The 24747-nt window shown below is 43.1% G+C and overlaps 2 protein-coding genes across 7 annotated transcripts in view; both read left to right on the top strand.

Moving 5' to 3' along the window:
• The window catches only part of tmem72 (transmembrane protein 72), a 29085-nt gene extending 24218 nt beyond the window's left edge, over window positions 1-4867 (top strand). For 2 of the 6 annotated variants that reach the window (XM_090235709.1, XM_021606304.3), the window contains 4 exons: window positions 2284-2350; window positions 2879-2950; window positions 3228-3385; window positions 3607-4867. In XM_090235709.1, coding sequence (XP_090091835.1) covers window positions 2284-2350; window positions 2879-2950; window positions 3228-3385; window positions 3607-4019 — 710 coding nt within the window. In that variant the 3' untranslated portion in view covers window positions 4020-4867. The remainder of the gene's footprint in view (window positions 1-2283; window positions 2351-2878; window positions 2951-3227; window positions 3386-3606) is intronic. The other 4 variants (XM_090235716.1, XM_021606321.3, XM_021606312.3 and 1 more) reach the window with 3 other exon arrangements.
• A 4351-nt stretch (window positions 4868-9218) lies between these two features.
• Window positions 9219-24747, top strand: part of rassf4a (Ras association domain family member 4a) — a 68411-nt gene continuing 52882 nt past the window's right edge. Inside the window, exon 1 of the mRNA XM_021606291.3 lies at window positions 9219-9489. The gene's annotated coding sequence lies outside the window, so the exon portion shown is untranslated. The remainder of the gene's footprint in view (window positions 9490-24747) is intronic.

The raw sequence follows: 24747 nt of genomic DNA, 5'->3' as shown, positions 1-24747 counted from the left end.
GTGAGAACAGCAGGCTAAATAGTTTAGACTAATATGTACTGTATTGTATCATATATAACTGTGTTTTAGTGCTCCTAGAGGGCTACGGAGACACAGAGCTCCCTCAGTCTACTCTCATACTATATCATAGCATGAATCACATACTGCTTTGTTTCAGCTACAGTACACTCTCTACCTCCTGCTATATCCATTTAAAGGTCTGGTATTTACAGTGTAATATACATGGGACATCCATATGTCTGAGCTGGGTGGTAAGTGTCTAGTCTCACATCACACAGAACTCATCTCTTACTGTCTTATTGGCTAATTTGACCATATGCTGACACACACACACACTTACTTTTTTAGATCTACACCGTCCCTTTGAGAAGCATGTCATTTTCCACTAGGTCTAGTCTACAGGCAGCGTTAATTCTCCAAACACTCCATAAAGTCCTACTAACCATTTAGCCTCGGTCCCCTGATCTAGACATATTCCCTTGGTGCAGATTCCAGCACCGTATTTCTGGTAAACAGATTTGACCAATGACTTCCACATGTCAGTAGTGACCCCCGTTTCAACCCTGTCACCTTACTCACACACACACACACACACACACACACACACACACACACACACACACACACACACACACACACACACACACACACACACACACACACACACACACACACACACACACACACACACACACACACACACACACACACACACACACAAACAAACATACATGTATGCACACACACACAAATGTAAACCCTTTTAAAGTCACACACACACAATCCCTATTTAAAATGTAAACCATTTAAAGAAATTTAGTCTATCCTTAACAAGCAACCCACAAACAGTTCACTCGCTCTCGCTTCACTTTCTTGAATGTAATGTAGATATACTGCAGTGGTACCTACTTCACTGCAGATATTTATTTATTTGAATACATTTTTCAAGGAGTTGGGCTGTACCACTCCTTTTGTATTTTGTAAAAGCTTTACTGAAGAGATAGTACAGTGTTGGAAAGATGAGGGGGAGACTGAGGCAATAGTGTGCCGCCCCATGGGTCTCCCAGTCAACTGCGACAGAGCCTGGACTCCAACCAGGATCTCTAGTGGCCTTAGATCACTGCGCCACTTGGGAGGCCTCATGGACCTCTCTTTGGGCACAGGGACATTGTCATGCTGAAACAGGAAAGGGCCTTCCCAAACTGTTGGCACAAATTTGGAAGCACAGAGCCATCTAGAATGTCATTGTATGCTGTAGCATTAACATTTCCCTTCACTGGAACTAAGGGGCCAAGCCCAAACCATGAAAAAAAGACCCAGAACATTATTCCTCCAAACTTTACATTTGGCGTTATGCATTGGGGCATGGTGCGTTCTCCTGGCATATGCCAAACCCAGATTCGTTGGTTGGACTGTCAGATGTTGAAGCGTGATTCATCACTCCAGAGAACGCGTTTCCACTGCTCCAGAGTCCAATAGCGGCAAGCTTTACACCAATCCAGCCGACGCTTGGCATTGCACATGGTGATCTTAGGCTTGTGTGCGGCTGCTCGACCACGGAAACCCATTTCATGAAGCTCCAGACAAACAGTTCTTGTGCTGACGTTGCTTCCAGAGGCAGTTTGGAACTTGGTAGTGAGTGTTGCAATTGATCTTTAAGTGCTACGCGCTTCAAACGTGTGGCCAATCACTTCATGGCTGAGCTGTTGTTGCTACTAGACATTTCCACTTCACAACAACAGCACTTACAATTAAGTGCTCTAGCAGGGCAGAAATTTGCCGAACTGACTTATTGGAAAGGTGGCATCCTATGACGGTGCCACGTTGAAAGTCACTGAGCTCTTCAGCAAGGCCATTCTGCTGCCAATGTTTGCTAATGATTCCATGGCTGTGAGCTCGAATTTATACACCTGTCAGTAACAGGTGTGGCTGAACTAGCCAGATCCACTAATTTGAAGGGGTGTCCACATACTTTTGTATATATAGTGTACTTATGAAAGACAGCCATGTGGTAATTCTGACATCTAGTGGCCACTACATGTACGAATAACCTGTTGGACAATTAGGCCTAGAGTTAATTTGGAATAAAGTACTTAATTCAGTAGTTAATTTACTATCAATTTCATCTAAATCATCATCACTATTTTGTTTAAATGCTAAATGTGAAGTGTGTGTGTGTGTGTGTGTGTGTGTGTGTGTGTGTGTGTGTGTGTGTGTGTGTGTGTGTGTGTGTGTGTGTGTGTGTGTGTGTGTGTGTGTAACCTGCCCTTCTGCTGTCTCCAGTGCTTTGTGTTGTAGGAGTGGAGACGTTACGACAGGGGAAGTTCCACAGTCTGGCCATCTACCTGCTGTGAGTACTCTCATTGGATAGAAACGATCACTGCTAAACTCTGATAGGCTATATAAAAACTTCCTGCTTCACTTGGATAGGTTACACATACAGTGAGTCAACTGTTTTAATAAAAGAAAGAATGTGTGTTTCAGGTCAATCTGCACTCATAATGGAAAAAGAGGAGGGTGGCTAGGGAAGGGGTGGTCTAGGGTGGGGGAGGCAGTACAGGAAGAGCGGGGCAAGCAGGAGGAGAGGCAAGTGACCTGGGTCTCTGTCCTACTTTGCATTATGTCTGTGACCCATGGCTAAACTCCCATGAAGCAACACGCACTGCACAGCACAGGAAAACATCTCCCTGAGGAGTAGAGAAATGCAAGACTGTTTATTACATTTATCAACAGTGGAGACCGAGTCTTCTGATAGGAAATGTCATGGGTTGTACTCTGTATGACATTGTCCCTTATTCTGGTCCGTAGTTGTCTGATCACTAGCATCTGTTTGGTTCTTGGTCTGTTCTTTGATCTGTTTGTGTGTTGAAACCCTTAGGGTGTCTGGGGCAGGTATGATGGTGTTTGAGGTAGCCTACTTCCTAGATGCCCTCCTGCAGATGTGTCTGCCGTGAGTACACTACCCACAATCTCCAACTAAGGCTTTGTCTAAGTGTGCATCCAAAATTGTACATTATTCTCTGTATGGTGCACTACTATGGGAGCCAAAGGGCGAGAGTGTTGTATAGGGAATAGGATGCAATTTGTCCTTTGTCATCATAGCAAATGTGTGGCTATTTCTTTCATAAGTGAAGTGAACAAAAAAAACTCAAACATAATACTGTCCCCCTGCTTTTCCCCCTCCTCACCCATCTCCGCTCCTCACTCACCCCCCTTCCTCTCTCTAGTTTCCCCCCAGGGTGGCGTGTGTTTGTGTTGTGGGGAAAGATGGCTCGTCTTGGAGGCTTTCAGAAGTTCCTCTACTACTCCATGATGTCAGTGGTGTGTTTCCTTCACCCTGTGTTAGTGTGGCATGCTGTTATACCAGGTAACACCACTCTACCAGGTAACAACATTACCTAACCATGGCATTATCCTTACCTCACCATCACTATTGTTACCAGGTACTACTACACACTATTATTACATTTAATAAGGTTGATGTAATTCACAAACATTGATACTCACCCAACATGTCTTTTGGATTCAGTTTCAATTCAAAACAACATCTGATGTTTAAATGTATTGTATTTCTTCAGTTTGAAAAGTTCTCCCCTGTGATTCCAGGCATCATGCTCCTGGTCACAGCCTTCTTCAACTTCCTCCTCAGCAAAAATATCGAAACAGTGTCCCCTAAAGACCTGGAGGACAATGTAGGGATAACGTCTGTGTGTGTGTCTGAGAGAGGAGGGACAGAACATACCTTCTCTTTCCTCCACATGGCGATGGGCAGGAGAGGGCCAGGGCTGGCCTTCGTACCCAGGGAGAGTGGCTTGGGAGTGGGGGAGAGAGGAGAGAGCAGCCGGGCCATGCTGGAGGTAGAGATGGAGCAGCCAGGGTCAGAGCTAGAGCGAGTGAGGAAAGAGAGGAATAGACATGTGCATTTTCAGAACAGTGCTACAGAGGAGACAGAAATGGAGGAGTACCATGACTTTGAACCAGAGACCACCTCGGACACCGCTCCTATGATCACGAACTGAACATTACACTACTGTTATTCATTGAAGGCCCAGGACAATATGGTGGAGAAGAGAGACTGAGCTCCATTGACATCAGCAGAGCTGTGGCACAGTGGAGAAGATGGCCAAAGACTGCCAGAAGTGGAGAACCTTGTCGGTGCGGAGGAGTGGACGAGTGAGTGTGTGACACTACAGAAGCAATACAGTTGGGGGTCAGCTGGAGCAGGGCTTGAACCAGGGACCTCCTCAGACACCGCACATACACTACTATAGTAATGCAGGGGGACAGTTGAGGTGAGGTTTGAACAACGGGCTTTGAGGTTAAAGGTGAATTGTGGTGGTGGTGACTAACGTTTGGATGCTGATGCACATCAGTCAATGACCCAATGCCAAATAATGCATATAATCAATGGTCTATATACTATAGGAGAGTTAACTCATTGAAAACAGACTAACGTGTTTGCTTGCCCACTTCTTTCTTAGATTGAACACATTTCTGTTAGCTAATGGTAATATGAAGACCAGAAACACTGGCTTCGTATGATACAGGTGTGGGCCCCACCTTCCACGAGCTGTAGGAGGGTCACACACTACACAGACGTTTGGGAAAGGCTGCTGACCGCACAGTCTTAAGTTTGACTTAATATATTGCATATGATGAAGATGATAATGATGATGATTTTAATGGTGATCATAATGAGGATGGCGATGGTGATCATTTAAAGTAAGGGTCTGATTTTAAGCGAGGCAGTCCACTAAGGTAAATGTATGTGCTGTATGGAATCTGTTTTAGCTGCACACGGAACATGTGTATAATGTTTTGCACATGTAGAATGATTTCTATAGTAATAAAACCCCTTTGTACCGACGGATTGTGAGGCTTTATGGTGTTGTTCTACAATGTCATTTGACCAAATCCTCTTTGTCTTATGCTATGGATGATTTACTGTACATATCTGGAGAAGTGTGGGGGTAGGGTGGTTGAAGCATTAAGGGTCAGGGCAGTGTGTGTGTGCGCTTGTCTGTTCGGGCAGAGGGTCACTTACATCCCCCATGCATTATTCATATACAGCAAGAACCCTTTCTGTGTCCCTGAACTTCTGACACTGGTCCCCTATGTGAGAGTGAGTGAGTGTGTGTGTGTGTATATATGTGCTTACTTCTGTGTTGTGTGTGAAGGATTGTGTGTATGGTTATTTATTTATTACACTCCCTGTTTGGGTGTGCGTGTGTGCGTGCGTGCGTGCGTGTGTGTCGTAACGGACCACCTAGGTGGGGTGACCATGGTGATGGAGCACAGGAAGAGGTTACTCCTAGATTGTCCTAGCAACCCACTGGGAACAGAAGTCAGTTCAACGTCTAGTTTGGATTTACTTGGTAGAGTTGTCAACTAACGTGAATTCAACGTGAAATCCACAAATAAGTCACCATGTCGTCGGATTTACAGTAGGTTAAAAGTTGGGTAAAATTGCCGTTACGTTGCTGACTTTTTGCAAATCCAATCAGTTTTCCAACACATCACAGATTTTTTTTGGGGGGGGGGTTGAAATTATGTGTAAACAACTTTGATTCAACCAGTTTTTGCCCAGTGGGATCCTGACAAGCTCTTCTATCTCCTGGGAGAGTTCTCAGTAGAAACAACATCAGACACAGGTAGGTGTAGCTACAGGGTGTACAGGCTCTGCTCCAGCCCGGCTCTTCATTAAGCTTCCTCTATCACAAGCTGGTACTCAGCCTCAATCTAGTGTCTTCTGTCTTGCAAACACAGGTGACCGCCCTCTTGAAACACCTTAGCCAGTTGTGCCACTGAAAACAGTACCAAAATGTATAATCCATCCCATCTGGCACTACACGCAGGTAAAAGCAAATTATCAAAGTATTTGAAAGATTTCAAATAATATTTGAACCCAGGTCTGGTAGACACAATTCCTCTGGGAGGAACACAGGTGTCAACAACAAAGGTGTCTTCTCAATTAGCTATCTGTTATCTATTAGCTAGAACTTACCTGTAGAACTCACCTCAAAAGGAATTATGGCATTAGCAATCCATGCTTTCAGACATATCTCTTCTACTCTAGCTATTAATCAATATGCATACACACACAAAAGCATGCACACACAAACACACCCTTTATCAGACAGAACCCAGACTCTGGAGAGAATCAATAGAAGCAGATACTCATTCATCAGACAACACCTAGAGCGCTGGAACTCTAGGTAGACTCTCTCTCTCTCACTCACACACACACACACACACACACACACACACACACACACACACACACACACACACACACACACACACACACACACACACACACACACACACACACACACACACACACACACAACCCAGACTTGTGGTATCCCCTCATGGTTGTCTTCTATCCTCCTGTCATCCTCCCTTTCTCTTTCATACACTAGCAAGCAGGCTGCTCCACTCATCAGAGTTCTGAATTCAGTATACACTGCAACTCCTCTACAGGGTCTCTCTGGCTATTGTCCAGGGGCTATTAAGGGTGGGTTACAGGGACTCTTTGTCCTGAGGAAGCTGAATGGTTCGTAACCTTGCTCTGTATTGTCCCCTTGAAAGGGGGTAGTGACTGAACTGTCCCAAATTCAGCTCTGTGTCATGGGGAGCTGGGGTGAGAGGAGAAGAGAGCTAGGATCCACATTAGCTGTTGTACATTCAGCAGTGCAGAACAGCTAGACACAAGAACAGCATGAGCTAATATTACATTACATAAAACACAAGATAAGAGAGTCATATATTGTCCAGACACCAAGAGACAACAAAAATCATTATTATACACTATTCATATACACATACTGTATTCCTGTTCTTATATACAGTACAGTTAAATCAGTTACAAATATTTAGAAAGTAGAAAGGCACTGTGATACAATACACTTTGTTACTGTTTTCAAAAAACTGAACTTGCTTTTTGCCTGAGTAACCTCAGGAGATATTTAGAGAAAGAATGAGAACAGTTAGGCAGGAAAGAGGTGTTCACACGCAGCCTCAATATTTCCAGTCTGCTTCCTCAAACTTCCTCATCCTTTAAAAACATTCAAAAACACGTTCCTTATTTGGAATGTGTTTTTTCATAATCACATCCTCTAAAACAAACAGTTTCCCCTGGTAGAAGTGTCTTGGTTGCTGGAATAACTGACCTACCCTCTGGTACACACACACATATAGACACAAATGCACCTACGCGCGCACACACACACAGACACACACACACACACACTTCCTCGGATTCTCTTATACCAGCTCCTGCCCTGTGATAGTTTCCTAGATGCCAAATCCAGTCTCAAAGACAGGATGTGAGGGCTGCTTCTCAACAGTCCACTGTGGCTTCCTTTCCACCTTTCTTGTCCTTCATCTGTCCTGATCTGAAAATACAGGACATGTAAGAAGGGATAAAGTGGCCCTCTGGAAGCCTGCTTTCACCTGTCTAGCTGTCTCTCACATCAGTGCAGAAGGAAATGATCTTACCACTAGGCTATAATTAAAGAATTCATTCATAATAGTCAATCTCTTCAGGCACGTTGTTATACTGCTTTGTGATTTAAAGTTGAAGTCGGAAGTTTACATACACTTAGGTTGGAGTCATTAAAACTCGGTTTTCAACCACTCGGCAAATTTCTTGTTAATTAACAAACTATAGTTTTGGCAAGTCTGTTAGGACATCTACTTTGTGCATGACACAAGTCATTTCCCCAACAATTGTTTACAAACAGATGATTTCACTTATAATTCACTGTATCACAATTCCAGTGGGTCAGAAGTTTACATACACTAAGTTGACTGTGCCTTTAAACAGCTTGGAAAATTCCAGAAAATCATGTCATTGCTTTAGAAGCTTCTGATAGCCTAATTGACATCATTTGAGTCAATTGGAGGTGTACCTGTGGATATATTTAATGGCCTATCTTCAAACTCAGTGCCTCTTTGCTTGACATTATGGGAAAATCAAAAGAAATCTGTGAAGAAAAAAATTGTAGACCGCCAAAAGTCTGGTTCATCCTTGGGAGCAATTTCCAAACGCCTGAAGGTACCACGTTCATCTGTACAAATAATAGTACGCAAGTATAAACACCATGGGACCACTCAGCTGTCATACCGCTCAGGAAGGAGACGTGTTCTGTCTCCTAGAGATGAACGTACTTTGGTGCGAAAAGTGCAAATCAATCCCAGAACCACAGTAAATGACCTTGTGAAGATGCTGGAGGAAACAGGTACAAAAGAATCAATATCCACAGTAAAACGAGTCCTATAACGACATAACCTAAAAGGCTGCTCAGCAAGGAAGAAGCCACTGCTCCAAAACCACCATAAAAAAGCCAGACCACGGTTTGCAACTGCACATGGGGACAAAGAGCATACTTTTTTGGTGAAATGTCCTCTGGTCTGATGAAACAAAAATAGAACTGTTTGGCCATAATGACCAGCGTTGTGTTTGGAGGAAAAAGGGGGAGGCTTGCAAGCCGAAGAACACCATCCCAACCGTGAAGCACGGGGGTGGCAGCATCATGTTGTGGGGCTGCTTTGCTGCAGGAGGGACTGGTGCACTTCACAAAATAGATGGCATCATGAGGCAGGAAAATGATGTGCATATATTGAAGCAACATCTCAAGACATCAGTCAGGAAGTTAAAGCTTGGTCGCATATGGGTCTTCCAAATGGACAATGGCCCCATGCATACTTCCAAAGTTGTGGTTAAATGGCTTCAGGACAACGAAGTCAGGTATTGGAGTGGCCATCACAAAGCCCTGACCTCAATCCAATAGAAAACGTGTGGGCAGAACAGAAAAAGCGTATGCGAGAAAGGAGGCCTACAAACCTGACTTAGTTACACCAGCTCTGTCAGGAGGAATGGGACAAAATTCACCCAACCTATTGTGGGAAGCTTGTGGAAGGCTACCTGAAACGTTTGACCCAAGTTAAACAATTTAAAGGCAATGCTACCAAATACTAATTGAGTGCATGTAAACTTCTGTCCCACTGGGAATGTGATGAAATAAATAAAAGCTGAAATAAGTCATTCTCACTACTATTATTCTGACATTTCACGTTCTTAAAATAAAGTGGAGATCCTATCTGACCTAAAACAGGGATTTTTTTAAAGGATTAAATGTCAGGAATTGTGAAAAACTGAGTTTAAATGTATTTGGCTGAGGTGTATGTAAACCTCCGACTTCAACTGTATATTCATATAAGAGGTACGCAGCGCTGGATCCTCAGGCAACGTAAACTCGCCCACAGATGAATCTTATTGGTTTTGTCTTATCAATCAGCCCCGTTACTGGATAATATGTCTGTCAATCTCTCAACCCGGTTTCAATCCAACACCAGAATAGCGCAGGGTCAAGGAGGTTTTAAGGGAGATACGAGATAAGGGAGATACAGCGAATACCAGACTGAGACCGCCTGGTTTTGTAATAAAAAAAAAAAAACGCTACCCTCCTTTTGCACTCTGTGATGGTAAGAGATCTGCAGTTATTGTTGGAATATATTATATTATATTATTCCAAAGCATGCTAATGACAGCCGCTGTGTTAAATGTATGCTCATCAGTTCCTTACTATGTCAGTCGTCGTTCTTTTGTGGTTCATATAGCCAGCCTACTGTAGACAATCTTCTCGTTGTTTTGTTGTTTTGTTGCTTGATCTGTCAAATGTTATACACGGTCGGCAACTGAGTGAAGAAAAGAGTTTAGGAAAAAGCGCACGGATTCATGATGCTATAAGACAGAGGTAGTTAATAAAGTATGTCATTCATAAATGACTGGATAATTTAAAACATATCATAGTTGTCATTGGCTATTATGGAAAACTCTTTGAGGCACTGAACAGTAAAACAAAACAAAAAAGCATATTAAAGCGGTCGAGCGCGACACTCCAGACTGAGATAAAAAATACTGTATTTACTTTTTGATTTGATTTAGAAGCATAATCGCGTTTTCAGCAGATTTTCTGTGCCTCTTCACCTACTTGTGTTTTTGGAGAAAATCCTTTTACACAAACAATAGACAGTTACCAGCTGGTCCCAGCTGGGAAGAGGAGCAGCAATTAGATGGACAGGGTCTCGCTCTGCCTGATCCAATCAATTAGTTAGTGCTCTGCTGTCTGAGGACCCTTTGTCCAAGGGGATACTGTCCTCAAAGACCTGAGCCTGTATGGCTCCACACGGCAGACATCTATAGCCTACAACAGACTAAACTAGAATAGAAGAGGAAACAGCTATAGAATAAAATAGAATATAAAATAAGAGACATCAATAGAAATAGGAAACATCAGCAGAAAATAATAGGAGGGGGCATCAATAGAATAGACTATGAGTTATATTGTTCAAGCACTGGTGGACATTTGCCTTTGGCTTCACCTCAAAGTTAGCACAGGATGGATAACCACAGAACATATACTAGCAATCCTTGCTATATGAGTCACTTTACAATTCCAAGCAAGTGGGTTAACCCTATTGGGGCAATTCGTTTAGGGTGCCTTTCATAGCAGTGACCTGGGTTTGCTTCCCTGCCCCACCTTCCCCTACACTGGTGTCAAAAGTGAGATGGTGGCCGTGAGGCCTTCGGAACGCATGGCTGGATGTGTGAGGGCACAGGGATGTGCCTTCCTGTTCATTGTAGTGATCCTTGCTATCTGAGCCACGTTACAATTCTCATCAAGTGGGTAACCCTATTGGTGCATAGGGTGTTTGGCTTTCACGCCAGCTACCCAGGTTTGTTTCCCTGTCGTCCCCTACAATCATATAGATTTTTTTTTAAAGTTGTGAGGAGCATATGCCCGGTCTGTCTCTGAAGGTCCATGTGCTGGGGTTTAATAATTCATGTAAATGGTGACAGACTTAGATGCTTTAACGTTGTGGAATATTTATACATCCATTTGAGTTTATGAATATGCATGACCATGCTGGATGATCCAGTGATCCAGTCACCTCTGTCAGTGAATCCAGAGGAGAACTGGGCCCCTATCTCACACACGCACGCATGCATACACTGCTGATTCTGTGGACGGAGTGGTCACAAAGTTAAAGGTCCCAGACCAGGGTTAATGGATTAACCCTACCTGTAGTGTCCTGTAAAATCTCTCACTCCCATCAATACCTGTGGAGCTAACTAAACCTCAATGAGAGAGCGAGAGATCCTCTTACCAACCAGCACTTACAGGGCTGTGACCATACATTGAATCGAGGATGATTATTGATACAATTGGGACAAGTAATTTGATTATGTAAATTGTAAATTTAAACATTTTTATATAGGACATTGAAGTGCAGTCTCCAACATTACCTCTTCTCTATATGAGTTAAATAATAGGTTAGTGTTGTTCGTCCTGCTGTGGTCGAGTCTAATGACATGAGCTGATGGCAGGTGACTTTTCAGACGGTTAGACTGATCATTAGACCCAGTGCAGTTTGTGATTTAACCACTAGGTGCCAGTGTCCTCCCACTTACCCCAATGAGAACCACTCAACGACATGGGAACACCAGTGTTGTGCGTTTAATTGATTCTCACAATTAAAAATATGGACTAATTGTTTAAGTACTCTACACCAGGGATGGGCAAACTTTTGTGGAACTCATTCTGAGTCTCAACTTAATGTTGAGAGTTAGAATAGTAGAATACTAAGATGCAATTTCAAAAATGTCAGACCAATTGGCAACAGATTTTCACATGAATATAAAAACATCAGCTAAAAAACATTTCCACCAAACTGACTTGTTGCGGGTAAAAATCAGTGTGTGATATGTAGTGAACACAAAATGTACTTTTTCGCTAAAGTTTTCATGTATCGAATGAAATCTCAAGCTCAATGTGTTTCCATCGCATTTTCAACTCTACAGATAGTTTTGTCACACTAACGGTTGTGTTAAATAGCAAATGTATTCGGACAAAATGGTGCTGTAGAAAAAACACAGTGGCTGCATTCCAAACAATTAAAAGACACATTCTCTCCCCTCAGCCCTGAAATTAAGTGGACACTTCTGATGACGTTTCATGACATCTGACGAGTATACACTTGCAGGACAAGGGTGGAGGGAGGAAGGAATTTATTTTAAATTGCCCGGAAATTCATCACTTGTTCATCCCGCGACGATTGTGATTTCAGCCACCGGTAGCTTGTGGTTGCTTTATACAGTGGGGCAAAAAAGTATTTAGTCAGCCACCAATTGTGCAAGTCCTCCTACCTAAAAAGATAATGCTTATTTTCCACCATAATTTGCAAATCAATTAATTAAAAATCCTACAATGTGATATTCTGGATTTTTTTTCTCATTTTGTCTGTCATAGTTAAAGTGTACCTATGATGAAAATTACAGGCCTCATCTTTTTAAGTGGGAGAACTTGCACAACTGGTGGCTGACTAAATACTTTTTTGCCCCACTGTATGCTCTATAGTCAATTATGATTGCATGTCTACTTATATTAACTATATAATTATTTATATACGCCTACTGTATGATAGCTAGCAAATTAATTAGCTAACTAACATTAGCCTGCCTCGCTACTTCTGAAGAAGGAAAATGTTTTAATTCTACAATTTCAGAATTAAACTCCGACACTGCAGGGTTTAGAGGAGATTTTAAATGTTTGTTGAACCCCTTTCATCCCGCCAACAGTTTTTTTTTTCTCTGCACCTCATTGGATGTCAGACTAGAATATATTACTTTTTTATGCCCAGGATGTTTTTATAGTCTGTTTTATCTACTAATATAGGAAGCATAGTCATATCGGATCATGCTGAGGTGATCCTGGACACAAAACTCAAAGGGTCACTGTGACAATATTAGGCGTAGTGGGTGCGGAGTCAGGTGCAGGAGGCAGAAAGTTCTGAATAGCACTTTATTCAGCAAAATAGTATATACAACGAAACTGAGCGTCATAAAACAAATGCCCAAAACAGGAACCAAACCCAGATCGCACTATCGCACATACAAAGTGGGAATAAACAAGCCCGCACGAAGAGCAGACGGGTCTACTGACTTAACTAGCCAAACATACGAAGAGCAGGCGGGCCTACCGACTTAAATAGCCAAACATATGAAGAGCAGGCGGGTCTACCGACTTAAATAGCCAAACATATGAAGAGCAGGCGGGTCTACCGACTTAAATAGCCAAACATATGAAGAGCAGGCGGGCCTACCGACTTAAATAGCCAAACTAAAAATCTAAACAAGAAACCGGTGAAACAAATCACACCAAACCAAGGGAAAAAGGGATTGGTGGCAGCTAGTAGGCCGGTGACGACGACTGCCGAGCACCACCCGAATAGGAAGGGGAGATGGTTGAGAAATATTGACTCCCAAAGCAGGACTTTCTCCGCTTTCTACAAGTAAGACATTATATTTAGAAGAGGACCACCTTGATTGGCAACCCTGATGTGTCTGTCATGGAAAGAATGCTTTTTTTACAAAGGGAAATGTCTGTAAGTTTATTTTACGATGCTTTAAGGTCCTTTTCTACTGCTTTTCTGCAAGTGTGGGAGAAATAATTGCCTGTTACTATTGACTAGGAGATGTGGGAGGACATTTGGAAATACCCCAAAACAATATCTATCTGTAATTGAACTAGAGTAATCCAATTAAGAATAATACACAGATTGCATATATCCCCAAATCACAGACATTCTTTTAGCCCCTCCTCCTCCTCCTCTCATCAGTGTCTCAAATATAAAAGTGATACAGACCCCCAAACACATTATTTATGGTTATGTTCCAAATTACAAAGATACTGGTCTAATGTGCTTCAAGAAATTGAAAATATTCTAGGGGTTGATCTAGAATTGGATCCAGTTTCTTTGTACACTATCAACTGCATGGTTTCCCGAGTTGTAGTGGGACGACCACACACCATATCATCGCTTGACTCCAAGTTTACTACGATATGATGGTAATTATGTCAGTATTTGCGCATAAAGGTATTTCCACCGCCATTTCTCGTGTAATTAAATTCAAATAAAATGAAGTTGTATTTGTCACATGAGCCGAACACAACAGGTTGTAGACCTTACCGTGAAATGCTTACTAGCCCTTAACCAACATTGCTGTTTTAAGAAAATATTTACGAAACAAACTAAAGTAAAACTTTTTTATGTAACACAATAAAACAACAATAATAAGGCTATATGCAGGGATACAGGTCAGTCAAGGTCATTTGTACATGTAGGTAGGGGTAAAGTGACTATGCATAGATAATAAACAGCGAGTAGCAGCAGTGTAAAAACAAAGGGGGGAGAGGTCAATGCACACAGTCCGGGTGGATATTTGATTAATTGTTCAGCAGTCTTATGGCCTGGGGGTAGAAGTTGTTAGACTTGACCTAGACTTGGCGCTCCGGTACTGCTTGCCGTGTGGTAGAAGAAGAAACAGTCTATGACATGGGTGACTGGAGTATTTGACAATTTTTTTGGGCCTTCCTCTGACACGACTAGTATATAGGATCTGGATGGCAGGAAGCTTGGCCCCAGTGATGTACTGGGCCGTACGCACTACGCTCTGTAGCGTCTTACGGTTGGATACAAGGCAGTGATGCAACCGGTCAGGATGCTCTCGATGATGCAGCTGTATACATTTATGAGGATCTGGGGATCACGCCAAATCTTTTCAGTCTCCTGAGGGGGAAAAGGTGTTGTCGTGCCCTCTTCACATCTGTCTTGGTGTGTTTGGACCATGATAGTTCGTTGGTAATGTGGACACCAAGGAACTTGAAACTCTCGACCCTCTCCACTACAGTCCCATCGATATGAATGGGGGCATGTTCCTTTGTCTTGCTCACGTTGAGGGAGAGGTTGTTGTTTACCACCGCACTGCCAGGTCTCTGACATCCTCCCTATAGGCTGTCTCATTGTTGTCGGTGATCAGGCCTACCACCGTTGCGTCGTCAGCAAACTTAATGATGGTGTTGGAGTCGTGCTTGGCCACGCAGTCGTGTGTGAACAGGGAGTATAGGAGGGGAATAAACAAGCACCCCTGAGGAGCCCATGTGTTGAGGATCAGCAACGCTGATGTGTTGTTGCCTACCCTTACAACCTGGGAGTGGCCTGTCAGGAAGTCTAGGATCCTGTTGCAGAGGGAGGTTTTTTTTCCTAGGGTCCTTAGTGATGAGCTTTGTGGGCACTATCGTGTTGAACACTGAGCTGTATTGAATGAACAGCATTCTAACATAGGTGTTCCTTTTGTCTGGGTGGGAAAGGGCAGTGTGGAGTGTGAGTGAGATTGTGTCATCTGTGCATCTGTTGGGGCAGTATGCGAATTGGATGGGTCTAGGGTTTGCGGGATGATGGTTTTGATGTGAGCCATGACCAGCCTTTCAAAGCACTTCATGGCTACCGACATGAGTGCTATGGGGCGGTAGTAATTTAAGCAGGATATCTTCGCTTTCTTGGGCACAGGGACTATGGTGGTCTGCTTGATACATATAGGTATTACAGAATCGGTCAGGGAGAGGTTGAAAATGTCAGTGAAGACACTTGCCAGTTGGTCCGTGCATGCTCTGAGTACACATCCTGGATATCCGTCTGGCCCAGCAACCTTGTGAATGTTGACCCGTTTAAAGGTCTTGCTCACATCAGCTATGGAGAGCGTGATCGCACAGTCGTCCGGAACAGCTGGTGCTCTCATGCATGCTTCAGTTTTGCTTGCCTCAAAGTGAGCATAAAAGGTATTTCGCCTGTTATGTCACTGTGCAGGTGGCATTTGAGGACATAGAGGACATCTTATAATTCACTGTATCACAATTCCAGTGGGATAGACGTTTACTAAGTTGACTGTGCCTTTAAACAGCTTGGAAAATTCCAGAAAATTATGTCATGGCTTTAGAAGCTTCTGATAGAACAATTGACATAATTTGGGTCAATTGGAGGTGTACCTGTGGATGTATTTCAAGGCCTACCTTCAAACTCAGTGCCTCTTTGCTTGACATCATGGGAAATCAAAAGAAATTAGCCAAGACCTCAGAAAAAAATTGTAGACCTCCACAAGTCTGGTTCATCATTGGGAGAAATTTCCAAATGCCTAAAGGTACCACGTTCATCTGTACAAACAATAGTATGCAAGTATAAACACCATGGGACCACGCAGCAGTCATACCTCTCAGGAAGGAGACGTGTTCTGTCTCCTAGAGATGAACATACTTTGGTGCGAAAAGTGCAAATCAATCCCAGAACCACAGCAAAGGACCTTGTGAAGATGCTGGAGGAAACGGGTACAAAAGTATCAATATCCACAATAAAACGAGTCCCTATATCGACATAACCTGAAAGGCCGCTCAGAAAGGAAGAAGCCACTGCTCCAAAACCGCCATAAAAAAAGCCAGACTACGGTTTGCAACTGCACATGGGGGAAAATATCGTACTTTTTGGAGAAATGTCTTCTGGTCTGATGAAACAACACTAGAACTGTTTGGCTATAATGACCATCATTATGTTTGGAGGAAAAAGGAGGACTCTTGCAAGCCGAAGAACACCATCCCAACCATGAAGCACGGGGGTGGCAGCATCATGTTGTGGGGCTGCTTTGCTGCAGGAGGGACTGGTGCACTTCACAAAATAGATGGCATCATGAGGCAGGAAAATTATGTGCATATATTGAAGCAACATCTCAAGACATCAGTCAGGAAGTTAAAGCTTGGTCGCATATGGGTCTTCCAAATGGACAATGGCCCCATGCATACTTCCAAAGTTGTGGTTAAATGGCTTCAGGACAACGAAGTCAGGTATTGGAGTGGCCATCACAAAGCCCTGACCTCAATCCAATAGAAAACGTGTGGGCAGAACAGAAAAAGCGTATGCGAGCAAGGAGGCCTACAAACCTGACTTAGTTACATAATACTAATTGAGTGTATGTAAACTTCTGTCCCACTGGGAATGTGATGAAATAAATAAAAGCTGAAATAAGTAATTCTCTATTATTATTCTGACATTTTCACATTCTTAAAATAAAGTGGTGATCCTAACTGACCTAAAACAGGGAATTTTTACTAGGATTAAATGTCAGGATTTGTGAAAAACTGAGTTTAAATGTACTTCGCTGAGGTGTATGTAAACTTCCGTCTTCCACTGTATGTACTCTCACTGCGGGTGAATGCATGAATGCATTGATGAAGCTGGTAACTGAGGTGGTATTCTCCTCAATGCCATTGGATGAATACCGGAACATATTCCAGTCTGTTCTAGCAAAACAGTCCTGTAGCGTAGCATCCGCATCATCTGACCACTTCCGTATTGAGCAAGTCACTGGTACTTCTTGCTTTAGTTTTTGTTTGTTAACAGGAATCAGGAGGACATAATTATGGTCAGATTTGCCAAATAGAGGGCGAGAAAGAGCTTTGTGCACGTCTCTGTGTGTGGAGTAAAGGTGGTCTAGAGTTTTTATTTATTTTTTAAATTATTTTTTCTCCTCTAGTTGCACGTGACACTTTTTTGTGGCCCCCACTCGCATCAAAGTTGCCCATCCCTGCTCTACACACTGTGTGTGTGCGCATGTGTGTGCGTGTGCTTCAGGCATTCATTTGTGTTCACTTTTCAGAGAACAGGCTGAGAAGAAAATGATGTTGTCTATGTCAGCAATGGTGTTAATGTGCAACAATATAACTCATTAACTCTATATAGCTCTAACTCTATAAAGCTCTGTCTATTACCCAGGTTGTCACTCTCAGAAAGACAAACATATATTTGACCTTACGAATTGGTCAGCCTCTTGTCCCTCTGTGCACTCTGCTCTCTGTCCTGCTTAACTCTCTCTTCCTCTTTCTCTCTCCCCCTCTCTCTCAGCTCTCCACTTATCTCTCTTCCCTCTCTTCTCTGTTTTCTCCTCCTTCTTTGTCCCCTCTTCTCTGCCCTCTGTCACAAAACACGTTCTACAGGAAACAAGTTATTAAAATAAATCAGTTTAGCCGACTCCAGGACACAGAGGCTTTACTGGTGTCATAGGTTAGTGTTACTCAAGGTCAGGGTAAATTACGTAATACCTCACACAGTGGGCCGAGACAGGATGTGGATTAGTAATTATTGAAAGACCGTATTATTTTAGTTTTCCTTTAGTATCTAATGATGCTTTATTCCATGTTGCAGCCTTGTCGTGTGTGTGTGTGTGTGTGTGTGTGTGTGTGTGTGTGTGTGTGTGTGTGTGACCCCAGATGGCCTGGTAAAGTAGGTTCAAGTAGGTTTCACAGGAGCCCTGTGGTTTACTAGAAACCATGTGACTGGGAGCTGACTGGATATGGGCATGCCGGAAACAAGCAGTGAGAGGGACATAGGCACTGTGTGTGTGTGTGTCCCTCACCCCTTGTTTCCTGCATGCCCATATCCAGTCAGCTCCCAGTCACATGGTTTCTAGTAAATCACAGGGCTCCTATGAACTGCAATATATCTATAACACACACACACTCTCCAAATAATAAAAACATGTATCTGATGATTTATGCATATGTACCAGTGGAGGCTCCTCGGGGGGGACCATCCTCCTCAGTGAATTTCAGAGAAATGTAAATACTGAATCATTAACCATCGAATTTTAGATAAAACTATACTAAATATATTCACGTCACCAAATAATTGATAAGACACTTTTGCAATGATGGTCTACAGTAGCTTCAACAGCACTTTGTAGGGTAGCACCATGGCAAAGCCAGAGGACAGCTAGTTTCCATCCTCCTCTGGGTACATTGACTTCAATACAAAACCTTGGAGGCTCACCCCCTTCCATAGACTTACACAGTAATTATGACAACACCCTCCAACCTATCAGAGCTCCTGCAGCGGGAACTGACATGTTATCCACCCAATCAAAGCACCAGAAAATGAATCTAGTACTGAAAGCGTAAGCTACAGCTAGCTAGCACTGCAGTACATAAAATATAGTGAATAGTTGACGCAAAGAGAGAGAAAGACAATAGTTGAACAGTTTTAAATAAATTAATTCCTTCAAAAATGAGGGATGAAGCCCGAAAGAAAGAGAGGCTGCGTTTGAAACACGTAAAATACACACACTCCTCCACTTACACTTGTGTTATGCCTTGGGGGAATCCCTGATGGTCATCTTTACCGTCGGTCCAAACAATTAGCCAAGCAAGGGAAGTTGGCAAAGTAAGCCCCTCAGCCCTGGTTTCTGATCGAGTGTGTGAGTATACAATTCTATTCACTCCGGGGCCTGAAATACACCAACATCAATTCAATATGGATAAGTCAATATACAAGTGTAAGTAAAAACACTTGTATATAACATTTTAAATAAGTTCGAAATTCAACTACCAGTGCATATGACGTCGCAATGGGGATGCAAAGGGTCGGAAACTTTCCGGTAAATTTCCAGCATTTTTCCAGAAATTTGGAAAAAGTCTCTCTACTTCTATTCGAGGTGAAAATTATGAATCAGACACCTTATCCATAGGAACAGCTCACGGTCCTCCTGGAATCAGATGTTTTTTTGACTCAATGGAGGAACATAGTCAGAGAAATACTGGTGAATGTCTTGCTCGAGCAGTGTATGCAACTGGTTCACCTCTGATGCTTAATTAAAGGGGCAGTGTTGTATTTTGAGACAGGCTTGAATATGAAAATAAGCCAATAGGCAGAGGGGTAGCCTACATTGTCTAATTCTTTGTATGGTAATAATCATTTGTTTTATTTTGTAAAGTGGTGTCTTGCATCATACAACACAATACAATGCAATTGACCAAGTAAATGACAAGCACTTCATAAATCGTCTTAGGGATAGGTGTTCGGTCAACGGGATAGTTGTAAATCATGCAGCACCTTATGTCACGATCGCAGATTTTAGAGAAACAACAAATGTCGGTACATATAAGTGTCCTATATCGGCGATATAACACAATATAACAGAGATAACGTGAAGTGTCGTTTTGTTAGATAAAATCATTTTTTATATCCTAAAAAGGTCCATATAGCATGCATGATCGATTTTGTATTTCCACTCGTTCATTATGCAAAGAAAGGAATCTGTGAATATCTAACCCTAAACGTTGTTTCAACCAGTCAAATCACGTTCGTATGTATTCCTCAGAGATCCTCGAACATAGCCAGACTTCACTATATCATTAGGGGTATAGTATATCCTATAGGACACCAAATTTGGTCAGAGAGTGACGCCTTTATGGCACGACGATGACGCGGGCGGTCTTCACTTGATCGACTCTAACTTTGTCAAATAAGCACCAATCGGAGTCAAATAAACCTAGCCAGATAGCCAATGAGCTGGGCTTTATGGGAGTATCCAGAAACCGCGTATCTGTTGCAAAATGTAGCTGCTAACCTTTTGCGACAGCATGTCTTTTCCTTTTGGACAAAAATTATAAGTAAAAAGAGTATAAAGAGTTATGAAGTTACGAAAACTGGTTGTTTTGCAAATGTTGAACTTATAATATGGCAAATGCCGACCGCGTTATCTACCAAGAGAATTCTCTTCGATCATAATCACAGTCGTGTATATTCCCCCCCAAGCAGACACATCGACGGACCTGAAAGAACATCATTCGACTCTATGTAAACAGGAAACCACATATCCTGAGGCTGCATTTAAATTCGGGGTGGCAGGGTAGCCTAGTGGTTAGAGCGTTGGACTAGTAACTGAAAGGTTGCAAGTTCAAATCCCTGAGCTGACAAGGTACAAATCTGTCGTTCTGCCCCTGAACAGGCAGTTAACCCTAGGCCGTCATTGAAAATAAGAATATGTTCTTAACTGACTTGCCTAGTTAAACAAAGGTAAAATAAATGTATTGTAGCTGGAGAATTTAACAACGCTAATCTGAAAACAAGGCTCCCCAAATTCTATCAGCATTGTGCTACCAGGGCTGGCAAAACCCTAGATCACTGTTATTCTAACTTCCGCAACGCATATAAGGCCTTTCTTCGGGAAAGCTAACCACGACTCCATTTTCCATTTTCACGACTCCCTGTCTATAGACAGAACCTAAAACAGGAAGCACCCGCGCTCAGGTCTGTTCAACGCTGCTCTGACCAATCGGATTCCACGCTTCAAGATCACTTCGATCTTCCACGCTTCGATCACGTGGACTGGGATATGTTCTGCATTGTGGTGAACAACAACATTGACGAATACGCTGATTCGGTGAGCGAGTTTATTAGCAAGTGCATCGGTGATGTTGTACCCACAGCGTCTATTAAAACATTCCCCAACCAGAAACCGTGGATTGATGCCAGCATTCGCGCAAAACTGAAAGTGCGAACCACTGCTTTTAATCAGGGCAAGGTGACCGGAAACATAACCGAATACAAACAGTGTAGCCATTCCCTCCGCAAGGCTATCAAACAAGCTAAGCGTCAGTATAGAGACAAAGTGGAGTCGCAATTCAATGGCTCAAACACAAGAGGTATGTGGCAGGGGCTACAGTCAATCACGGACTACAAAAGAAAAACCAGTCCCCTCGCAGACCACGATGCCTTGCTCCCAGACAGACTAAACCACTTTTTTGCTCGCTTTGTGGACAATACAGTGCCACTGACACGGCCCGCTACCAAAACCTGCGGGTTCTCCTTCACTGTAGCCAACGTGAGTAAAACATTTAAACGTGTTAACCCTCACAAGGCTGCAGGCCCAGACGGCATCCCCGGCCGCATCCTCAGAGTATGCGCAGACCAGCTGGCTGGTGTGTTTACAGACATATTCAATCAATCCTTATCCCAGTCTGCTGTTCCCACATGCTTCAAGAGGGCCACCATTGTTCCTGTTCCCAAGAAAGCGAAGGTAACTGAGCTAAATGACTACGGCGTGCACATCACGGACAAACTGGTGGTCCACCCACACAGACAGCATGGTGAAGAAGGCGCAGCAGCGCCTCTTCAAACTCAGGAGGCTGAAGATATTCGGCTTGTCACCAAAACCACTCACAAACTTTTACAGATGCACAATCGAGAGCATCCTGTCGGGTACGGCAACTGCTCCGCCCATAACCGAAAGGCTCTCCAGAGGGTAGTGAGGTCTGCACAACGCATTGCTACTACCTGCCCTCTAGGACACCTACACCACCCGATGTCACAGGAAGGCCAAAAAGATCATCAAGGACAACAACCACCCGAGCCACTGCCTGTTCACCCCGCTATCATCCAGAAGGCGAGGTCAGTACAGATGCATCAAAGCGGGGACCGAGAGACTGAAAATCAGCTTCTATCTCAAGGCCATCAGACTGTTAAACAGCCTTCACTAACATTGAGTGGCTGATAACAACTTTTATACTGATAACAAGTTCAAACAGGTGCCATTAATACAGTGGAGGACAGAGGAGCCTCTTTAAGAAGGTCTGTGAGAGCCAGAAATCTTGCTTGTTTGTAGGTGACCAAATACTTATTTTCCACCAAAATTTGCAAATAAATTCATTAAAAATCCTACAATGTGATTTTTCTCTCATTTTGTCTGTCATAGTTGAAGTGTACCTATGATGAAAATTACAGGCCTCTCTCATATTTTTAAATGGGAGAACTTGCACAATTGGTGGCTGACTAAATACTTTTTTGCCCCACTGTATACAGGGGTTACCGGTACCGAGTCAATGGCACGGGTACAGGTTAGTCTTAGTAATTTGTACATATAGGTAGGGGTAAAGTTAGTATGCATATATAATAAACAGCGAGTAGCAGCAGTGTAAAAACAAAGCAGGGGGGGGGGATCAATGTAAATAGTCCAGTTAGCCATTTGATTAATTGTTCAGCAGCCTTATGGCTTGGGGGTAGAAGTTGTTAAGGAGCCTTTTGGTCCTAGACTTGGCGCTCCGGTATCGCTAGCAAAGAGAACAGTCTATGACTTGGCTGACTAGAGTTTGACAATTTTTGGGCTTTCCTCAGACACCGCCTAATATACAGTCAAAGTCGGAAGTTTACATACAATTAGGTTGGAGTCATTAAAACTCATTTTTCAACCAATCCTTAAAACAGTTAAAAGTTTTGGCAAGTCAGTTAGGACATCTACTTTGTGCATGACACAGGTCATTTTTCCAACAATTGTTAACAGACAGATTATTTCACTTATAATTCACTATCACAATTCCACTGGGTCAGACGTTTACATACACTAAGACTGTGTCTTTAAACAGCCAGAAAATCATGTCATGAAGCTTCTGATAGGCTAATTGACATCATTTGAGTCAATTGGATGTGTACCTGTGGATGTATTTTAAAGCCTACCGCCAAACTCAGTGCCTCTTTGCTTGACATCATGGGAAAATCAAAAGAAATCAGCCAAGACCTCAGAAAAAATGTGCAGATCTCCACAAGTCTGGTTCATCCTTGGGAGCAATTTCTAAACGCCTGAAGGTACCACGTCCATCTGTACAAACAATACTATGCAAGTATAAACACCATGGGACCACGCAGCCATCATACCTCTCAGGAAAGAAATGTGTTCTGTCTCCTAGAGATGAATGTACTTTGGTGTGAAAAGTACAAATCAATCCCAGAACAACAGCAAAGGACCTTGTGAAGATGCTGGAGGAAACGGGTACTAAAGTATCAATATCCACAGTTAAACAAGTCCTATATCGACATAACCTGAAAGGCCACTCAGCAAGGAAGAAGCCACTGCTCCAAAACCGCCAAAACCGTGAAGCACGGGGGTGGCAGCATCATGTTGTGTGGGTGCTTTTCTGCAGGAGGGACTGGTGCACTTCACAAAATAGATGGCATCATGAAGAGGAAAATTATGTGGATATATTGAAGCAACATCTCAAAACATCAGTCAGGAAGTTAAAGCTTGGTCGCAAATGGGTCTTCCAAATGGACAATGACCCCAAGCATACTTCCAAAGTTGTGGTAAAATGGCTTAAAGACAACAAGGTCTAGGTATTGGAGTGGGCATCACAAAACCCTGACCTCAAAACAATAGAACATGTGTCGGCAGAACTGAAAAAGCATGTGCAAGGAAGGAGGCCTACAAACCTGACTCGGTTTCACCAGCTCTGTCAGGAGGAATGGGCCAAAATTCACCCAACTTATTGTAGGAAGCTTGTGGAAGGCTACTCGAAACATTTGACCCAAGTTAAACAATTTAAAGGCAATGCTACCAAATACTAATTGAGTGTATGTAAACTCTGACCCACTGGGAATGTGACGAAATAAATAAAAGCTGAAATAAGTAATTATTTTGTCACGGGTGTCGTAAGAAGAGGACCAAGGTGCAGCGTTGTGAGTGTACATATTCCTTTTTATTAGAATGTCGCCAACAAAACAATAAACAATACAAACCGACTGTGAAGCCTAACTTTGTTAGAGGCATCATAGCCCTGTTAACTACCCACACTGAAAGGAGGGAAAAAGGGCTACATAAGTATGATTCCCAATCAGAGACAACGATAGACAGCTGTCCCTGATTGAGAACCATACCCGGCCAAAACATAGAAATAAAGAAACATAAAAAACAAAACATAGAATGCCCACCCCACATCACACGTGACAGTGCCGCAAAACCTGAACCTATAGGGGAGGGTCCTGGTGGGCATCTGTCTGCGTTGGTGGCTCTGGTGCGGGACGTAGACCCCACTCCACCTCTGGCTCACCCCACTTTGGTGGCACCTCTGGTGTGGGGACCCTCGCCGCCGACCCCGGACTGGGGACCCTCGCGGCGGGCCCCGGACTGGGAAAACTCGTTGCGGGCCCCGGACTGGTCACCCTCATTTCACATTCTTAAAATGAAGTGGTGATCCTAACTGATCTAAGACAGAATTTTTTAAATGTCAGGAATTGTGGAAAAACTGG

This window comes from Oncorhynchus mykiss, chromosome 1 (genome assembly GCF_057628025.1).
Source record: "Oncorhynchus mykiss isolate SJ-2025 chromosome 1, ASM5762802v1, whole genome shotgun sequence".
Classification (NCBI taxonomy): domain Eukaryota; kingdom Metazoa; phylum Chordata; class Actinopteri; order Salmoniformes; family Salmonidae; genus Oncorhynchus; species Oncorhynchus mykiss.
This window is presented reverse-complemented; position numbering and strand designations above follow the sequence as displayed.